Below are 12,455 nucleotides of genomic sequence, written 5' to 3' on the forward strand. Positions count from 1 at the left end.
TTCTCGTACTGGATATGTACACGAGAGCAGTGGAAGCTGGAGAGCTGAGGGAGGAGTGAGCGGAGTCGGGAGTGCTCCAACAGCTGCCCCAACTCGTCTCGTCTTCTATCCTTTGACCTCTCGGTCTCTAGCTCGAAAAGCATCGACCGAGCTCGAGAGAGAAGGAAAGAAGGAGTGAGAAGGTGTAGAAAGACGAAAGAAGAATCGAGATGATGGGAGTTAGCAGCGAAAACGAGCGGAACAGGTCGCTCTCTCTCCCTCTCGTTCCCCTGTCTGCTCGCAGGGTCCCCTTCCCGACCGTCGTCGTCGTCGTCGCTCTCTCGCTCCCTGCTTCTCCGAATTCCCTTCAAACCATCAGCATCGACGTCTATACGCTTCCTTCTTCTTTCGTTCTCTTCTTCGTTCCCTTCCCTCTGAGCCGGTCTCTCCCTCCGTTCAAGAACGCACCTTCCTTATATACGCTCCTCCTCCCTCCCCTTTCACCCTTCGCTCTCTGTTTCAGCCCTTTCTCTCTCTCTCCGACTCTCCTCACGTTCAAACGTTCGAAACCTCTCCTTCCTTTTCTTCCACCACCAACCACAACCGACGTATCTATACAACAAGAACAGCAGGACTCTCTTCAACCTCTTCAACTTCAACCTCCTCTCCTCCCCTCGTCACGTTTCATCTCTTCTCTTCACGACGACGACCAAGGATCTCATCAACAGAGTAGATGTCCCTTAAAGTGAGCCCTTCTTCGTTTCTCTCTTTGTACGGATTAGGTTCAGAGGGTGGGATCAGCTCTTGGTGGGAAGGGTGACAAGAGAGAGCAAGGAGAACGAGGAGCTGCAGAGGTGATGAGCTCGAACGAGAGGAAGGAAGGATCGAAAGGAGAGGATCGGAGTGGGAAATGGAGATAACCGGAGGATATGGAAGGAGAAGGAAGCGGAGCGACGACGTATACTCCCCTTTTGAGAAGTGGTTAGAGTAGAGGGTGCTGAGGGTTAGGGAGGAGGAGAGAGGTGAGGGAGAGCTCGAACGACCTCTCGACGACGAGCTCGAGCTCAACCGGAAGGAAGAGACGACGACGACGCCCCACCCTCGTCAATCTGTTCTTGGAACCGCAGAGCAACTAAGAAGAAGGAGATCTCTCTTGATATCTCTACATCTGCTCGACAGGTCGATTCGGAGGGAAGAAAAGATCTTCCATCTTCCCTTCAAGCCTCCAAGCTCGCACCCTCTCCTCCTCCTCCTCTTCTCCCTCCCTCTTGGCGACGACCCCCTCGCCTCTCCCATCTTCACCTCCTTCGCTCTCTCTACCCATACCTACCAAGCTTCATGTGTTCACTCTCTCCGATTCAAAGCCTTCGCTGACTCCCCTCTCTTCTCGAACGATCAGGCCGAACTAGAAACCTGGGCTCGAGCTCTCAAAGCCTACGAGGAGGAGGACTACGATGCTTCGTTGGAGACTTTTCAGACTATTGCGGACTCGTCCAAGGTCGGTCCCATTTCTTTTTTCCTTTCCTTCAGAGATAAGGGAGGAAAAGAGAGAGTCGGAGGCAAAGTTCATATCGCGTCGCGCCTCTCGTCGCTCTTCCACCCTTTTAGTTCCTCCCTCCTTCTTCGTCTCTCTCACCTCGCTGACTCTCTTTTGTGCTGGTTTGGGTTCAATGTGATTCGGTACAGATCCTCTTCAACATGGCCATCATCAACGCGACCCTCGGAGAACACGCCGTCGCCGTCGAACTGTTCAACGCGGCGACGAGTCTGGATCAGTACCTTGCCGTCGCTTATGTAAGTCTCTCTCCCGCTGCCCTAGACCCTGGTTTCAAACCTCTTCGAGAGGGTGAGAGGGGGAAGAGACGGGGGAGAGAGGGAGAACGAAACGACGCGTCGACTCTCATTCGAACCGAACTGACTTCTTCCTTCCCTCCCTTCTTTTCATCTTTTCGTTCTGACAGCATCAAGCGGGAGTCTCCAACTTCCTTCTCGGTCGCTTCGAGTTTGCCATGCGAGACTTCGAGGAGGCGTTGCTTTACTTGAGAGGGAACGAAGCCATGTACGTCGCTCCTCTCTTTCCCACCCTCTCGCCTTCCTCGTTCTTTGGAAACCAGAACTGACGCGACTGTGTTGTGACTTGGACGTGCGAGCAGCAACTACGAACAACTCGGCCTCGCCTTCAAGCTCTTCTCGGCCGAAGTGCTGTTCAATCGGGGGTTGTGTTCGATCAATTTGGGGAATGAGGTGAGTACAGTACGATCTAGAGGAGAGAGTTCGAGACGGAAAGTAGAAGAAAGGAGACTGACGGCTGATGTTTTTGGTTTGTGAACGTCGCAGGCCGACGGGATGAACGACCTCCAAGACGCTCGAAAGGAGAAATCCACGCCTGAGCACGACGTGATTGACGAGGCTATCAAGGATCGAGGGGAGGGATATACGGTGTTCTCTATTGTGAGTACTAAATTTACTGTTAGGCTCATGCGAGAGAAAGGGAGAGTTGGAAGGGGATGAGAGCTGACTTTCGATGTGTTTCGTTCGACGCGTCGTGATAGCCCGTCGGAGTGCTCTACAGACCTCCTGCTTCCAAGATGAAGAACGTCAAGCAGAAAGATTACTTGGGGAAGGCTGTGAGCACCATCAACTTTCGATTCGAGGTCGCCGTCGCGTCGAAACTTGAACTGACGCGTCTTGAACCCTTTCGATCTTCCTCCCTCCAGCAACTCATCGCAGCCACCGACGAGCGAGACGCTTTCACCACCTTCACGGGAGTTACTCGTCTTCGACAAGGTCAGCTTCCTTCCGGAGCTCCTCTCAACGGATCGGACGTCATGGTCTCGAGAAGCAGTTCGGATCCTGGAGTCGGAGGAGTTGGTGCGTCCTCTCTTCTTCTCTTTCTCTCGCTTCCCTCTTCCTTCGACTAACTCTCATCGACGCTGGCTCCTCTTCAGCCAACACCGCCATCCGAAAAATCTCTCCCAACCCCAACACCTCCCGCTACGAAGCTCCTCTCGTTCCCACCAACACCAACACCAACGGTCGAGATCGATCCCCTCCTTCCGCCAACCTCGCTCGATCCCAAACTCAGATCGTCCCCGGACAGTACAGCGGTGGAATGGGAGGGTTGCCTCAGAGAGGACAGAGCGTTAGGAGAGCTGACTCGGTAGCTCAGAACAACAACTCGAGGGAGAGAGAGAGGGAGAGGGAGCAAGCTCCGAGGGTTCCTGTGAAGTTGGCGGCGGATACGGAGGAGGAGAAGGAGAGAGCTTATGCGAACGGGGGAGGAGGGAGTCGGGTTACTGAACTTTGTAAGCATTAAGCATGTCGGTTCGAGGTTGGGTTGGGTTGGGAAGGAGGGGTGGGCAGAGGAGCGTCGAACCCCGACGCGTCGTTTCGTCGTTCACTGACGCCTCCCCCTTCCTTCCTTTCCCTTCGATTCTACCAGACGACTACTACTCCACCCCAGCTCTCAACTCAGCTCCCGCCCTCCCTCCCATCTCCTCCGTCGAATCCTGGGCTCTCAAATCCCGAGGCGCCGCCGCCCCTCCTCCTCAATCCCTCTCCCCAAACGTCCAACCTCTCTCCCTCTCTCGAACCACCACCGCTTCTTCCTCCTCCGTCACCACTCCTCCCGAGTCCTACTCCCAAGGCCGATCGGCTCCTCCTAGCTCGTTCGGAGGGAGAGCACCGGTGAGGAGACCGAGTGCTGCGATGAAGGGAGGGAGGATGAATGGGAGTCAGAGGAGTGGGAGTATCAGTGGGCAAGGAGGGTATGCGAGGAGGAGTGGGTATGGTGGGGTGGAGGAGGAGGAGGAAGGGTATGGGAGTGGGGAGGGGGAGGAGGATTATCAAGTATTTGAGATGACGAAGGTTAGGTTGAAGGTGAGTTTTGGGACGCGTCCCTCTTCTCTTCACGCCCCTTCTTTCCTTTGTTCTTCCTCTTCTTCCTCCATCGAACGCTGACTAATATATTCTCGGTTCCCCTCGTCTTCGTCCTCGCAGATCCACTTCCAAAACGACATCCGAGGACTCAGCCTCACGTCCGATTCCGACTACGACGAGTTCATGGCCAAGATTCGAGCCAAGTTCGGGATGAGAGGGGCGGAGGATATGAAGATCCAGTTCAGAGATGAGGACGGGAGTATGATTAGTTTGGCTGATGAGGTGAGTGGCCTTTCGTTGCTCTTCTTTCCGTCGATGCGACGCGACGAGACTACGAGACTGACTCGTTCTTCTTTCCTCTGTTCTTCGGTGCTTACTTGGATCGGCTATATTTTAGGACGACTTCGAGAGTGCTATTGACGTTGCGAGACATACGGCCAACGGGAAGTCGGAGGGGAAGTTGGAGGTTTGGATCAACGGCGGTTGAACTCGAACGTCTCCTTTCTCGTCGTCGCGACATAGCTACTCTCGCTTCTTCTGTATCGCCTATCTCTGCTTCTTTTTCTTCTCGTCTCAAATCGAACTTCCCCTACTACTGCTACGTACTCTCTCTTTAGATGCCTCCTCCGCCTCGTCTCGCTTTCTTTCGTTCTTTCTCGCACACGTCTCTCCCCTCCCTTTTTGCTTCTATTCGTCACGACTCTCCCTACCTCTACTCTTTACTTCGATTTAGCTGTTGTGCCCCCACTCATCGTCTAGCTCTCCTACTCGCAACCGCCTCGTCGCGTCCCACCCTCCCTCGCTCGTACCTCCTTTTTGGTTTCTCCGCTGTCTGTTCTTCGTAGGCTGGCGAAGGTGGGGATGCCGTTTTGTCTTTACTTTTGCCCTGTTGGGAGTTCTAGTCGCTGGTCGATGAAGATGGATCGTACTCGCTGAACTTTGAGGCAGAGGGAAAGGGTAAGGGCGACGCGTCGAGCAAACCTGAGGTTCTTCGTCGAGACAGTGACTTTGCGGAAGTTCGGACCAACTGTGATCGGAATGGAACTCACTGCGAAGTGGACGACGAGAGCGAAAGATCGAGCGAGGGACTGAGCGTTTGTCGATCGAGCGAAACGGGCAGGCAAAGGACGACGCGTCGTTTCTTCCCTCGCTGTTCCCCATCATTCTTCTCGCCAGCATCGAGCGTTGTTGATAACTAGAAATTATGCCAATACTGTATCTACAACTTCGCTGACTCCGTCACAACCTCTCCTCCAAAGTACCGCGTTCGTCCCTCGAACGTCTTCTTCGGCTCGGACGGAGGAGCAGCGATCCCTCCGAAAGGGAGCTGAGCTTTGAGCTGGTAGGAGTGAAGGAACGAGAAGGGAGAGAAGCAGGATCAGAAACGCGTGGAAGGCTCAGAACGAGAGAGGGGAGGGAACGAGACGAAGGTGAGAGCGGGAGGAGGAGAGAGCGGGAACGAGACGAACCTCCCAAGAGAGCGGCAGGTCCCAAGTCTTGAGAACGTCGGCCTCGATGAGCTGAGAGGAAGGAAAAGAGCAGGAGAGATAAGTGTGTCAGCTGAGAAGCGCGCGAAGGTTGACAGAATACATGGAAGGAACGCACGTCGACGGATTGATGCTGAAGGTTGGCTCCTACTCCCTCGACGGAAAGGAGAGTCCAGATGTTTGACTGGTGGACGGAAATGTAGAAGAGCCAAGAAAGAGGTCAGAAAAGACTCGAAAGAGAACGAGGAGATGGAATAGAAGTCTCGTCGCGTCGACCTTCCCCGCTGGGAACGAACGAGAAGATGCGGAGACGGAACGGCGAGGGAATACTCACTGTAAGAATGCCAGAGGATTGCTCTGAGAGGGTAGGGAAGATAGGGGCAAAGGCAGGGAAGCCGAGAGAGATCTTGTCGATGTCGGCTGACGGAGGGGAGAGAGAAAGAAAACGAAGTCAGCTCCGATTCGTTGTTCGAACAACCTTCTGATATCTCTCTCGCTCTCAAGAGCTTCCTTCGATGTTGAGACTTAGATTTACCTTGATCCTCGAAGAACAAAATGGTTCCAGCTCCTCTGGCAAAGTGCTTAACCTTGCTTTCAGAAGCAGCTCGAGCCTCCTCTGGTTGAGACGGGAGGAAGAAAGCGGGAAGCTCGTTAGCGATTTGTTCGAGCTCAGATTGGCTTTTCTCTAACAGAAGGGCTCTGCTGAGATGCGAATAGCGAAGGAAGTTGAGCGAAAAGAAGTACTCGCCGTCAGCAAAACTCGAAACGGCGTTGACTTTCCCCCATACAATGTCCCAGAGACGATCCGACTCAGTTCCCCATAAGATGACCACGCGAGCGCTTTGGATGTTGAAGGGCGATGGCGAGAGCTTGACAGCCTGCTCGACGGAAGCTTGGATGGATGCTTGAGATACGCCGACTGGAAGGACGTTCGAGAGGTTGTAGACTGATCGGCGAACCGAGAGGGCAGCGAGGAAACAGGCTGAGGTTGGGGACATGAGCGAGGTTGAGTTGTTGGTTTTGATGTAGCCGATGAAGATGGTGAGGAAGGCGAGGAGGAAGATGTAGTTGGGGGAGAAGGCCATGGAGTTGCGTGGGAGATGGTGATCGATGAAAAAGAAGGAAGGCGAGCTGAGAGGAAATATCAAGGAATTGAAACCAAATACCTGCGCTCTTCTTCGTCCTTCCGATGTTGGTGAGATGGTTCGGACACTTTTCAGTCTGTAGAACGTCGAAAGGAGAGAGATTCAGATTGAAGGAGGAGGTAGTGAAGGTTTGGAGAACGAGGATGCTGTAGAGGAGGCGGTATAGAGGCGAGAAGAGAGCGAGAAGGACCTTCGAGCTCACCGTCGTAACATTCCCCTCAACGGCTTCGGCCTCGTCCGGTTCTTGAGTAGCGTGTTTTCGAGAAAAGCTGGGAACGCGCGTGAGGCAGAGTCCTAGTGCGCCCGCCGTTATCGAGCGAGAAAGCGTTTCTGGGCGATCGCAGAGGAGAAAGTCAGACCGCGTCGCGTCTCCAACGACTGGGACGGACGAGGGAGATGTATACCTGCGACAAAGGACGCGTCTCCAGAGAAGTTTGGACCGAAAACTCCTAGATGTACCAAGAGGAGGGAAGAAAAGGAACTCAATTTGCGTCCTCGAAACGAAGGAGATTCAAAAGCACGACGCCGAGCGGGTCGAGCGATGGAAGGTACACTGTTGTCCTGTTCGAACACCATAAATTACGATAAGGTGTCAGTACGTCTCTTGTTAACGGAGGGGATGCGGTCGAGCTTGGCGGGAAAGAGGAGGAAACGAGGAGGGAGGGGAGAGACCGACGAGACGAGACCGCGAACGAGCCCGACGCGTAGCAGCACGATGAAAAGGACTAAACAGATCGAGTCGAGTATGGAGCAACCTTACGTCGAGCTATGGAACGCCTGGAAGGAAGACGAAACCGCACATCGTCAGCTTCGAATGTGCGACGCGCCGAGAAGAAGAGAGGTGACCGACCGAGGGAGCAGTCCACTGCCAATCCCTTGCCTTTCTTTGCGAGAAGAAATCAATGGAAGGACATGCATAGCTGTACGGAGGCATTTGAGTTCATATCGAAGCAAGGCAAGGTAGATGTTCGAGAGGAATCTGTGAGAGAACGAAGGGATGCAGGTCAACTCGAGCGGATCGGAGAGCAAACACAAGAGTAGCTCACCCTTGACGCGAGAGGGAACCGGCAGACAGTACTTGAGACTTGTATGACTCAATAGAGTATTGAGCCTGAGGGGAAGAGAGAAAATGAAGAGCCGTCAAGCGAGAAAGAAGGAGGCCGAAGAGAGCGACGCGACGGAGAAGAGACGAAACTCACAAGGATCACCACTGAGGCTTAAAGCAGAGGTGCTTGTGAATTTTCCAATGGAGCTTCTGATGAGCTGCGAGGACGAGAGAATACGAGAGGGCAGGAGGAGGAGAAGGGTGAGTGACGATGAAGAGGGAGGACGGCTGGAAGGAGACGAACCCTTCGAGCAATAGCGGACTGATTCACACTGCGAGAGCAAAGGAAGGGAAATCAGCTGAGCTCCCGAGTAGGAAAAAAATGTAGTACTCGACTCACTCGACCACAAGCCAACATCTCGTCCCCTTTACGCGTACACTCCTTCCTATCGACCAGCGCATCCGAAGCTGCCTGGCAGTACCACCAAGGCCAAGGTGGCAACTTCTCCCGTTTCCCCGCAACCTCGACGTACAGATCTCTCCTATCGACGGTGTCCTGAAGGTGGGGAGTCCCATCCTTGTTGAAGAAGTTACGGAGGCGGTTCAGGTACGTGGGACGGATTGGGTCCTCCGACGCGTCCCAGCGAGGTCTGTTGAGATCGAGAATGGGTAGAAGAGAACGGATGCGCTGAACAGTGGCTGAATCTGAAAGACTGATCACGCTTCCTGTGGGAAGGTACTGGGAGATGGCAAGTTCGAGAGTTCCCCAGGCGACGATGAGCTTCTCGAAGAGTCGAAGCTCGGGAGGTAGATCTTCCTCCCCGTCAGGTTGAACCTTGTGAAGGAGAGGATGTGAACAAGTTAGCTCGAAACAAAAAAACTCGACAGAGTAGGGAGCGAACAAGAGGCACCTTGAAAGCTTCGGCATCCAGCAAAGAAATCCTCTTCCCTGTTCTCAAGAAAAGAGCGACCACTTGTTTGGGATGTCTTCTCGCGAAAAGCCCGAAGAGCTGGCTGCCGAGAAGCTCCCCGGTGAAATAGGCATAGTTGCAGAGGTCAATCTTACTGTTCCACGAGCGATCGTTGTCGAATGGGCGATGGAGGTAGGACTGGATGGTTTGGGGAAGGAAGAGGGAGGAGAACTCGACCTCATGTCGAAGAAGGGGAGAGTCGTGAGCTGATGTTCAAGTTGACGGTCGAAGCTAGCTGGGATAGGATTTACCCAAAAACTCTCACGGGCATCTGGGTCCAAGGAATCTACTTCATCAAGCTGGATCCGTTGAACACCGAAAGAAGAAAAGTCAGACCCGGAGAAGAGACGCAACGAAGGCGAGAAACTGACAAACTGCTCGATTTGGTCGTCCTCCTCTATCGTGAGGAGTTCACAGTTGTATCCATCGGGCTCGGATGAGATCCCCAGAAGCCTGGCCAACTTGGTAGGATCTAGTTTCGAGGAGGGAGCCATGGAAGGAGGACGGGCGAGTGAAGGTGGAGGAGGAGGAGGAGGGAAGGGGGAGGAGGAGGAGGGAAGATTGGCTCGAGAGCTGCTTCCTTCGAGGTCGAGGGAGAGCTGAGTTGAGGAGTAGTTCGAGGAGAGCTGCTGCGGGTTTGGAGGAAAGATGAAGTTGTTGCGTTGTGGCTGTTGAGAGGAAGATAAGGAAGGGAAGGCCGAAACGTTGAGCTCGAGCTCGTTCAAGCTCGCACTCCTTCCGGACTTCGAACGGTCCTCCTGCCCAAAAATATACTACTTTCGCCTCGCACACTTCAACATCCTTCTTTAAACCATCAATTCTCTTGCCCCTGAAAAAATCTTCATCGCTCGGAACCAAACAAGAGCCGGAACGAAGCCGAGACCATGACGCGAGTGCAGTGCGCCGTCGAAACCTCCAACGAAGCTCAACATTTTCCTTCCTTTCCCTCCAACCATTTCAACGCTCTCCCAAACGATGCTTAAACGTCTATCACCTCATCCAACACTCCGGAAACCCCTCTTAACACCTCGAACAACTCTTTTCCTCTCATCTTCTCGCCGTTCTCTGAGCTCTCTCCCTCCTCGACCGAATCAGTACAACCGCTTCCCAGGCTCTCGTCAACGAGAACCGTTCCCTCCCATCCTCTCCGAGTTCAACAAAAGAGTGCTCGATGCTAACAAGAGGATCATCGATATCCCTTCTCCTCCGCCTCGAGGAGGGAAGAGTCAGGGAGGTGGAGGAGGAGCAGGAGGAGGAGGGCCTGGAGGAGGAGGAGCGAAAGGGTTCTTTAACTCCCTGTATCCCAAGCAGAAGTTGGCTGTTATAGGAATACTAGGTGGAGGAGGATACTATTTTTACCAGTGAGTCCATTTTTGGAAGTTTTCTCATTAGGAGCGGGAGCAAGAAGCTCGACGGACGGAAGGGAAACGTCCGAGCTCACGAATCGAAGCTGACCGACCTCAACTCTCCTCCCTCTTCCTCTACAAGCCTCGAACGAGTACCAGAAACAGGCCGACTCCGCTTCATGGATCTATCTCCCTCAGCAGAACGTCAACTGGGAGTTCAAACCTTCAACGAAACTCTCAGGGAGTACAAGTCCCTCATCCTTCCTCCCTCCCACCCAACCTCGAAATACGTCGAACGAGTCGCAAAGAGGATCGTCGAAGGAGGAGGACTAGGGAAGCTTAAGGGATCTACTGCTTCGCCGATGAGCGGCTGGGGAGGTGGGCTCTTCGGGGATACTGGATTGGGAGGAGGCGACGAGTGGGAGAGGAGTGCTGCTGCCGGGACGAAGAAGGACGGAGGAGAGCAGATCGAGTGGGAGGTGAGTTCGCTGAACCTGGCAATGGGAGCTTCGTGCGAGCTTTGGGCTCACATCATTCTACTATCTACTCGTCCAGGTCTTCGTCATCAACGATCTAAAAACGAAGAACGCGTTCGTTCTTCCAGGGGGAAAGGTGAGCCGCTCGCGTCGCCAAACCAATCGAGCTCGTGCTGAACTCGATCACTTTCTCCTTTGCTCAGATATTCGTCTTCACCGGTATTCTACCCGTCTGTGCCAACGAGGATGGATTGGCGAGTGTGCTGGGACATGGTTCGTAGCTTGTCCCTCCGCTTTTTCAACGGTCGCTCGAGCACTGATTGGACTGACACTCTTCCTTCGATCTTTGCAGAGGTCGCTCATCAGGGTCAGTCTCGACTTGGACACGTTCTTTTACTCTCCCCAATCTTAACCTAGAGTTGAACCATCCACTCTCCTTCTTTTTCTTCTCAAAAGTCGCTCGTCACTCCGCCGAACGAATGTCTTCCCTAAAGGTTCTCTCGCTTCTCGGTTTCGTCCTCGAGGCCGTCGGACTCGACGTTGGACTCTCTCGTCTACTTTTGACGTTTCTGCTCTCGTTACCCAACTCTCGAAAGGCCGAGAGCGAAGGTTCGTTGTCATCTCTTGTCTCTCTTCTCTTCGACGCGTCGAGATCGCTGACATCCTTCCTCCAATCTCTCCTCGCTCGCAGCCGACTTCATCGGTCTTCGACTCATGAGCAAAGTGAGTAACTCCGCATCATTTCGTTTCCAGCTTCTGATCATACTGATCCCTTCAAATTTCTCGTCTTTCAGGCCTGCTTCGATCCTCGAGAATCGCCCAAGTTCGTTTCTTCGTCTCTTCCGTCCCCCCTGCTCCTCGATACTTATAGGTCCCTCTTCTTCTTCTTCTTCTTTGATTAGGATGTGGACTCGGATGTCAGCTTCGGAAACGAGCAACACCTCGAGTTGGTCGGGAGTCGCAAATCTCGATTTCATGTGCGTCCGTTCTTTTCTTTTCTCTTTCTCCTTTTCGAGCACCGACCCTCCTGTTCTCGACCTCCCTTTCTCTTTTGAACCAACAGGAGCACTCATCCAGCGAACGGAAAACGTATCAAGGCTATCGAGTCCTGGCTTCCTGAGGTTCGTCTCGTTTCTCTCCTTCGTTCCGTCGCGTCCTTCGTTTCCCAAACCCCCGCTGATATCTCTTTTCCCCAATCCCCCTTTACTTCGTACTATTCTACACAGGCTCTCAACGTCCGAGCAGCCTCTCCCACCTGTGGGGACATGGTCGGTGCCTACGAGGCGTTCAGGGAGGAGACGCATCTTCCTCGTCGAGCCGCTCCTCAACAGGTGCTACTTGGAGGAGAGAGGATGGGGAGGTGGTGAGGAGGAGTTGAGCAGAGGTCAGGAGTTCTTAATGCGGGAGCCGAGCTGGTCGCAGAGGGAAGGGAGGACAGACGGAGAAGGGGAGGCGCGTCGCTCCTCGAGCGACGAAGGAAGACGACGAGCGTTTCTAGTTTAGAGAAGCGGGAAGACGGGTATGACGATCTGATACGATTTTCTTCTGACTTCTGCTATTCGGGTGCCGTTGTCTAAGAGGGGTGATTTCTCTTCGCCATCAAGAAAGACGAGGTGCAAGGACCGAGGCGCGTCGCTCTTTCGCTTTCACGTCGACGTTGTAATTTCTTTCTTATCTTTCCTTCCTTCCCAAAGTTCCTTTCGGGTGATACTCATAGGACGAGCTTGCGAGGACAAGAGTCCCCATCGCAGATGAGCAAGCACGAGAGGAGGAAAAAGTCGTGTCGCGTTGTCGACGAGCTTGTCGTCCTCCTTTCGAGACCCTGCTTCTTTCCCGGGGAAAAACAGCATCAACCAAATCATACGTATACCAACTCATAGCCTGTGCACAAGGTAACGTTCGAGACTGAGAGAACACCGAGAGAGGATGCGAGAGAATCAGCTTCGAATCGGAAGACGGCGAAGGGACGGAAAAGCAACTCACCGGACGTAAAACGAAGGTAGTGAGAAAGATAGAAGGTGTAGTAGAACGGTTCGGTAGGCTTGAGACGAACTGGAGACTGAAAGCGGGAAGGAAAGAAGAGAACAAAAGACGGTCAGACGGAAAGCGAACGACGCGTTGAAACCA

The 12,455-nt window shown here is 53.5% G+C and overlaps 4 protein-coding genes across 4 annotated transcripts; 2 read left to right on the top strand and 2 right to left on the bottom strand.

Annotated features, from left to right (window-relative positions):
* The first annotated feature begins 212 nt into the window (after positions 1–212).
* Positions 213–4,795, top strand: BDY24DRAFT_388793 (uncharacterized protein). Its single transcript, XM_076640422.1, has 12 exons — positions 213–724; positions 1,379–1,477; positions 1,666–1,773; positions 1,941–2,038; positions 2,133–2,223; positions 2,317–2,430; positions 2,532–2,606; positions 2,697–2,850; positions 2,928–3,284; positions 3,422–3,858; positions 3,979–4,140; positions 4,256–4,795. Exons 1-12 carry the CDS (start codon positions 713–715, stop codon positions 4,343–4,345), a joined length of 1,797 nt encoding a protein of 598 aa, XP_076496679.1. The 5' UTR covers positions 213–712; the 3' UTR covers positions 4,346–4,795.
* A 207-nt stretch (positions 4,796–5,002) lies between these two features.
* BDY24DRAFT_388794 (Nitroreductase-like protein) lies at positions 5,003–6,508 on the bottom strand. Its single transcript, XM_076640423.1, has 6 exons — positions 6,094–6,508; positions 5,881–5,961; positions 5,680–5,765; positions 5,464–5,529; positions 5,328–5,378; positions 5,003–5,197 (listed from the first exon to the last, which is right to left on the bottom strand). The coding sequence occupies exons 1-6, from the start codon at positions 6,428–6,430 to the stop codon at positions 5,078–5,080; spliced, it is 741 nt and encodes a 246-aa protein (XP_076496680.1). The 5' UTR covers positions 6,431–6,508; the 3' UTR covers positions 5,003–5,077.
* A 910-nt stretch (positions 6,509–7,418) lies between these two features.
* BDY24DRAFT_388797 (zinc finger MYND domain-containing protein) lies at positions 7,419–9,015 on the bottom strand. The gene is made up of 8 exons (XM_076640424.1): positions 8,878–9,015; positions 8,758–8,805; positions 8,447–8,683; positions 7,936–8,370; positions 7,840–7,867; positions 7,690–7,753; positions 7,537–7,601; positions 7,419–7,469 (listed from the first exon to the last, which is right to left on the bottom strand). Exons 1-6 carry the CDS (start codon positions 8,998–9,000, stop codon positions 7,695–7,697), a joined length of 930 nt encoding a protein of 309 aa, XP_076496681.1. The 5' UTR covers positions 9,001–9,015; the 3' UTR covers positions 7,419–7,469; positions 7,537–7,601; positions 7,690–7,694.
* A 726-nt stretch (positions 9,016–9,741) lies between these two features.
* BDY24DRAFT_388799 (M48 family metallopeptidase) lies at positions 9,742–11,883 on the top strand. Its single transcript, XM_076640425.1, has 11 exons — positions 9,742–9,867; positions 9,995–10,331; positions 10,408–10,464; positions 10,532–10,601; positions 10,681–10,695; positions 10,785–10,937; positions 11,020–11,051; positions 11,123–11,151; positions 11,231–11,305; positions 11,392–11,449; positions 11,555–11,883. The coding sequence occupies exons 2-11, from the start codon at positions 10,032–10,034 to the stop codon at positions 11,693–11,695; spliced, it is 930 nt and encodes a 309-aa protein (XP_076496682.1). The 5' UTR covers positions 9,742–9,867; positions 9,995–10,031; the 3' UTR covers positions 11,696–11,883.
* Positions 11,884–12,455: the final 572 nt, after the last annotated feature.

The sequence above is a fragment of the Mrakia frigida genome (assembly GCF_051309035.1).
Source record: "Mrakia frigida strain ATCC 22029 unplaced genomic scaffold BDY24scaffold_15, whole genome shotgun sequence".
NCBI classification, from domain to species: domain Eukaryota; kingdom Fungi; phylum Basidiomycota; class Tremellomycetes; order Cystofilobasidiales; family Mrakiaceae; genus Mrakia; species Mrakia frigida.

Excerpts from the sequence above, each read along its gene's own strand:
- BDY24DRAFT_388797 (XM_076640424.1), bottom strand. The coding sequence starts at position 9,000 with ATGGCTCCCTCCTCGAAACTAGATCCTACCAAGTTGGCCAGGCTTCTG. Across the intron at positions 8,684-8,757 it reads ATGCCCGTGAGAGTTTTTGG|GTCGAGTTCTCCTCCCTCTT; the intron begins GTAAATCCTATC and ends CTTCGACATGAG. Across the intron at positions 8,371-8,446 it reads TGGATGCCGAAGCTTTCAAG|GTTCAACCTGACGGGGAGGA; the intron begins GTGCCTCTTGTT and ends CTCCTTCACAAG.
- BDY24DRAFT_388793 (XM_076640422.1), top strand. Across the intron at positions 1,774-1,940 it reads AGTACCTTGCCGTCGCTTAT|CATCAAGCGGGAGTCTCCAA; the intron begins GTAAGTCTCTCT and ends TCGTTCTGACAG. Across the intron at positions 3,285-3,421 it reads GAGTCGGGTTACTGAACTTT|ACGACTACTACTCCACCCCA; the intron begins GTAAGCATTAAG and ends CGATTCTACCAG.
- BDY24DRAFT_388794 (XM_076640423.1), bottom strand. The coding sequence starts at position 6,430 with ATGGCCTTCTCCCCCAACTACATCTTCCTCCTCGCCTTCCTCACCATC. Across the intron at positions 5,530-5,679 it reads AATCCTCTGGCATTCTTACA|TCAAACATCTGGACTCTCCT; the intron begins GTGAGTATTCCC and ends TCCGTCCACCAG. Across the intron at positions 5,198-5,327 it reads ACCTGCCGCTCTCTTGGGAG|CTCAAAGCTCAGCTCCCTTT; the intron begins GTTCGTCTCGTT and ends CACTCCTACCAG.
- BDY24DRAFT_388799 (XM_076640425.1), top strand. The coding sequence starts at position 10,032 with ATGGATCTATCTCCCTCAGCAGAACGTCAACTGGGAGTTCAAACCTTC. Across the intron at positions 11,306-11,391 it reads GTCGCAAATCTCGATTTCAT|GAGCACTCATCCAGCGAACG; the intron begins GTGCGTCCGTTC and ends TTGAACCAACAG. Across the intron at positions 11,450-11,554 it reads TCGAGTCCTGGCTTCCTGAG|GCTCTCAACGTCCGAGCAGC; the intron begins GTTCGTCTCGTT and ends TATTCTACACAG.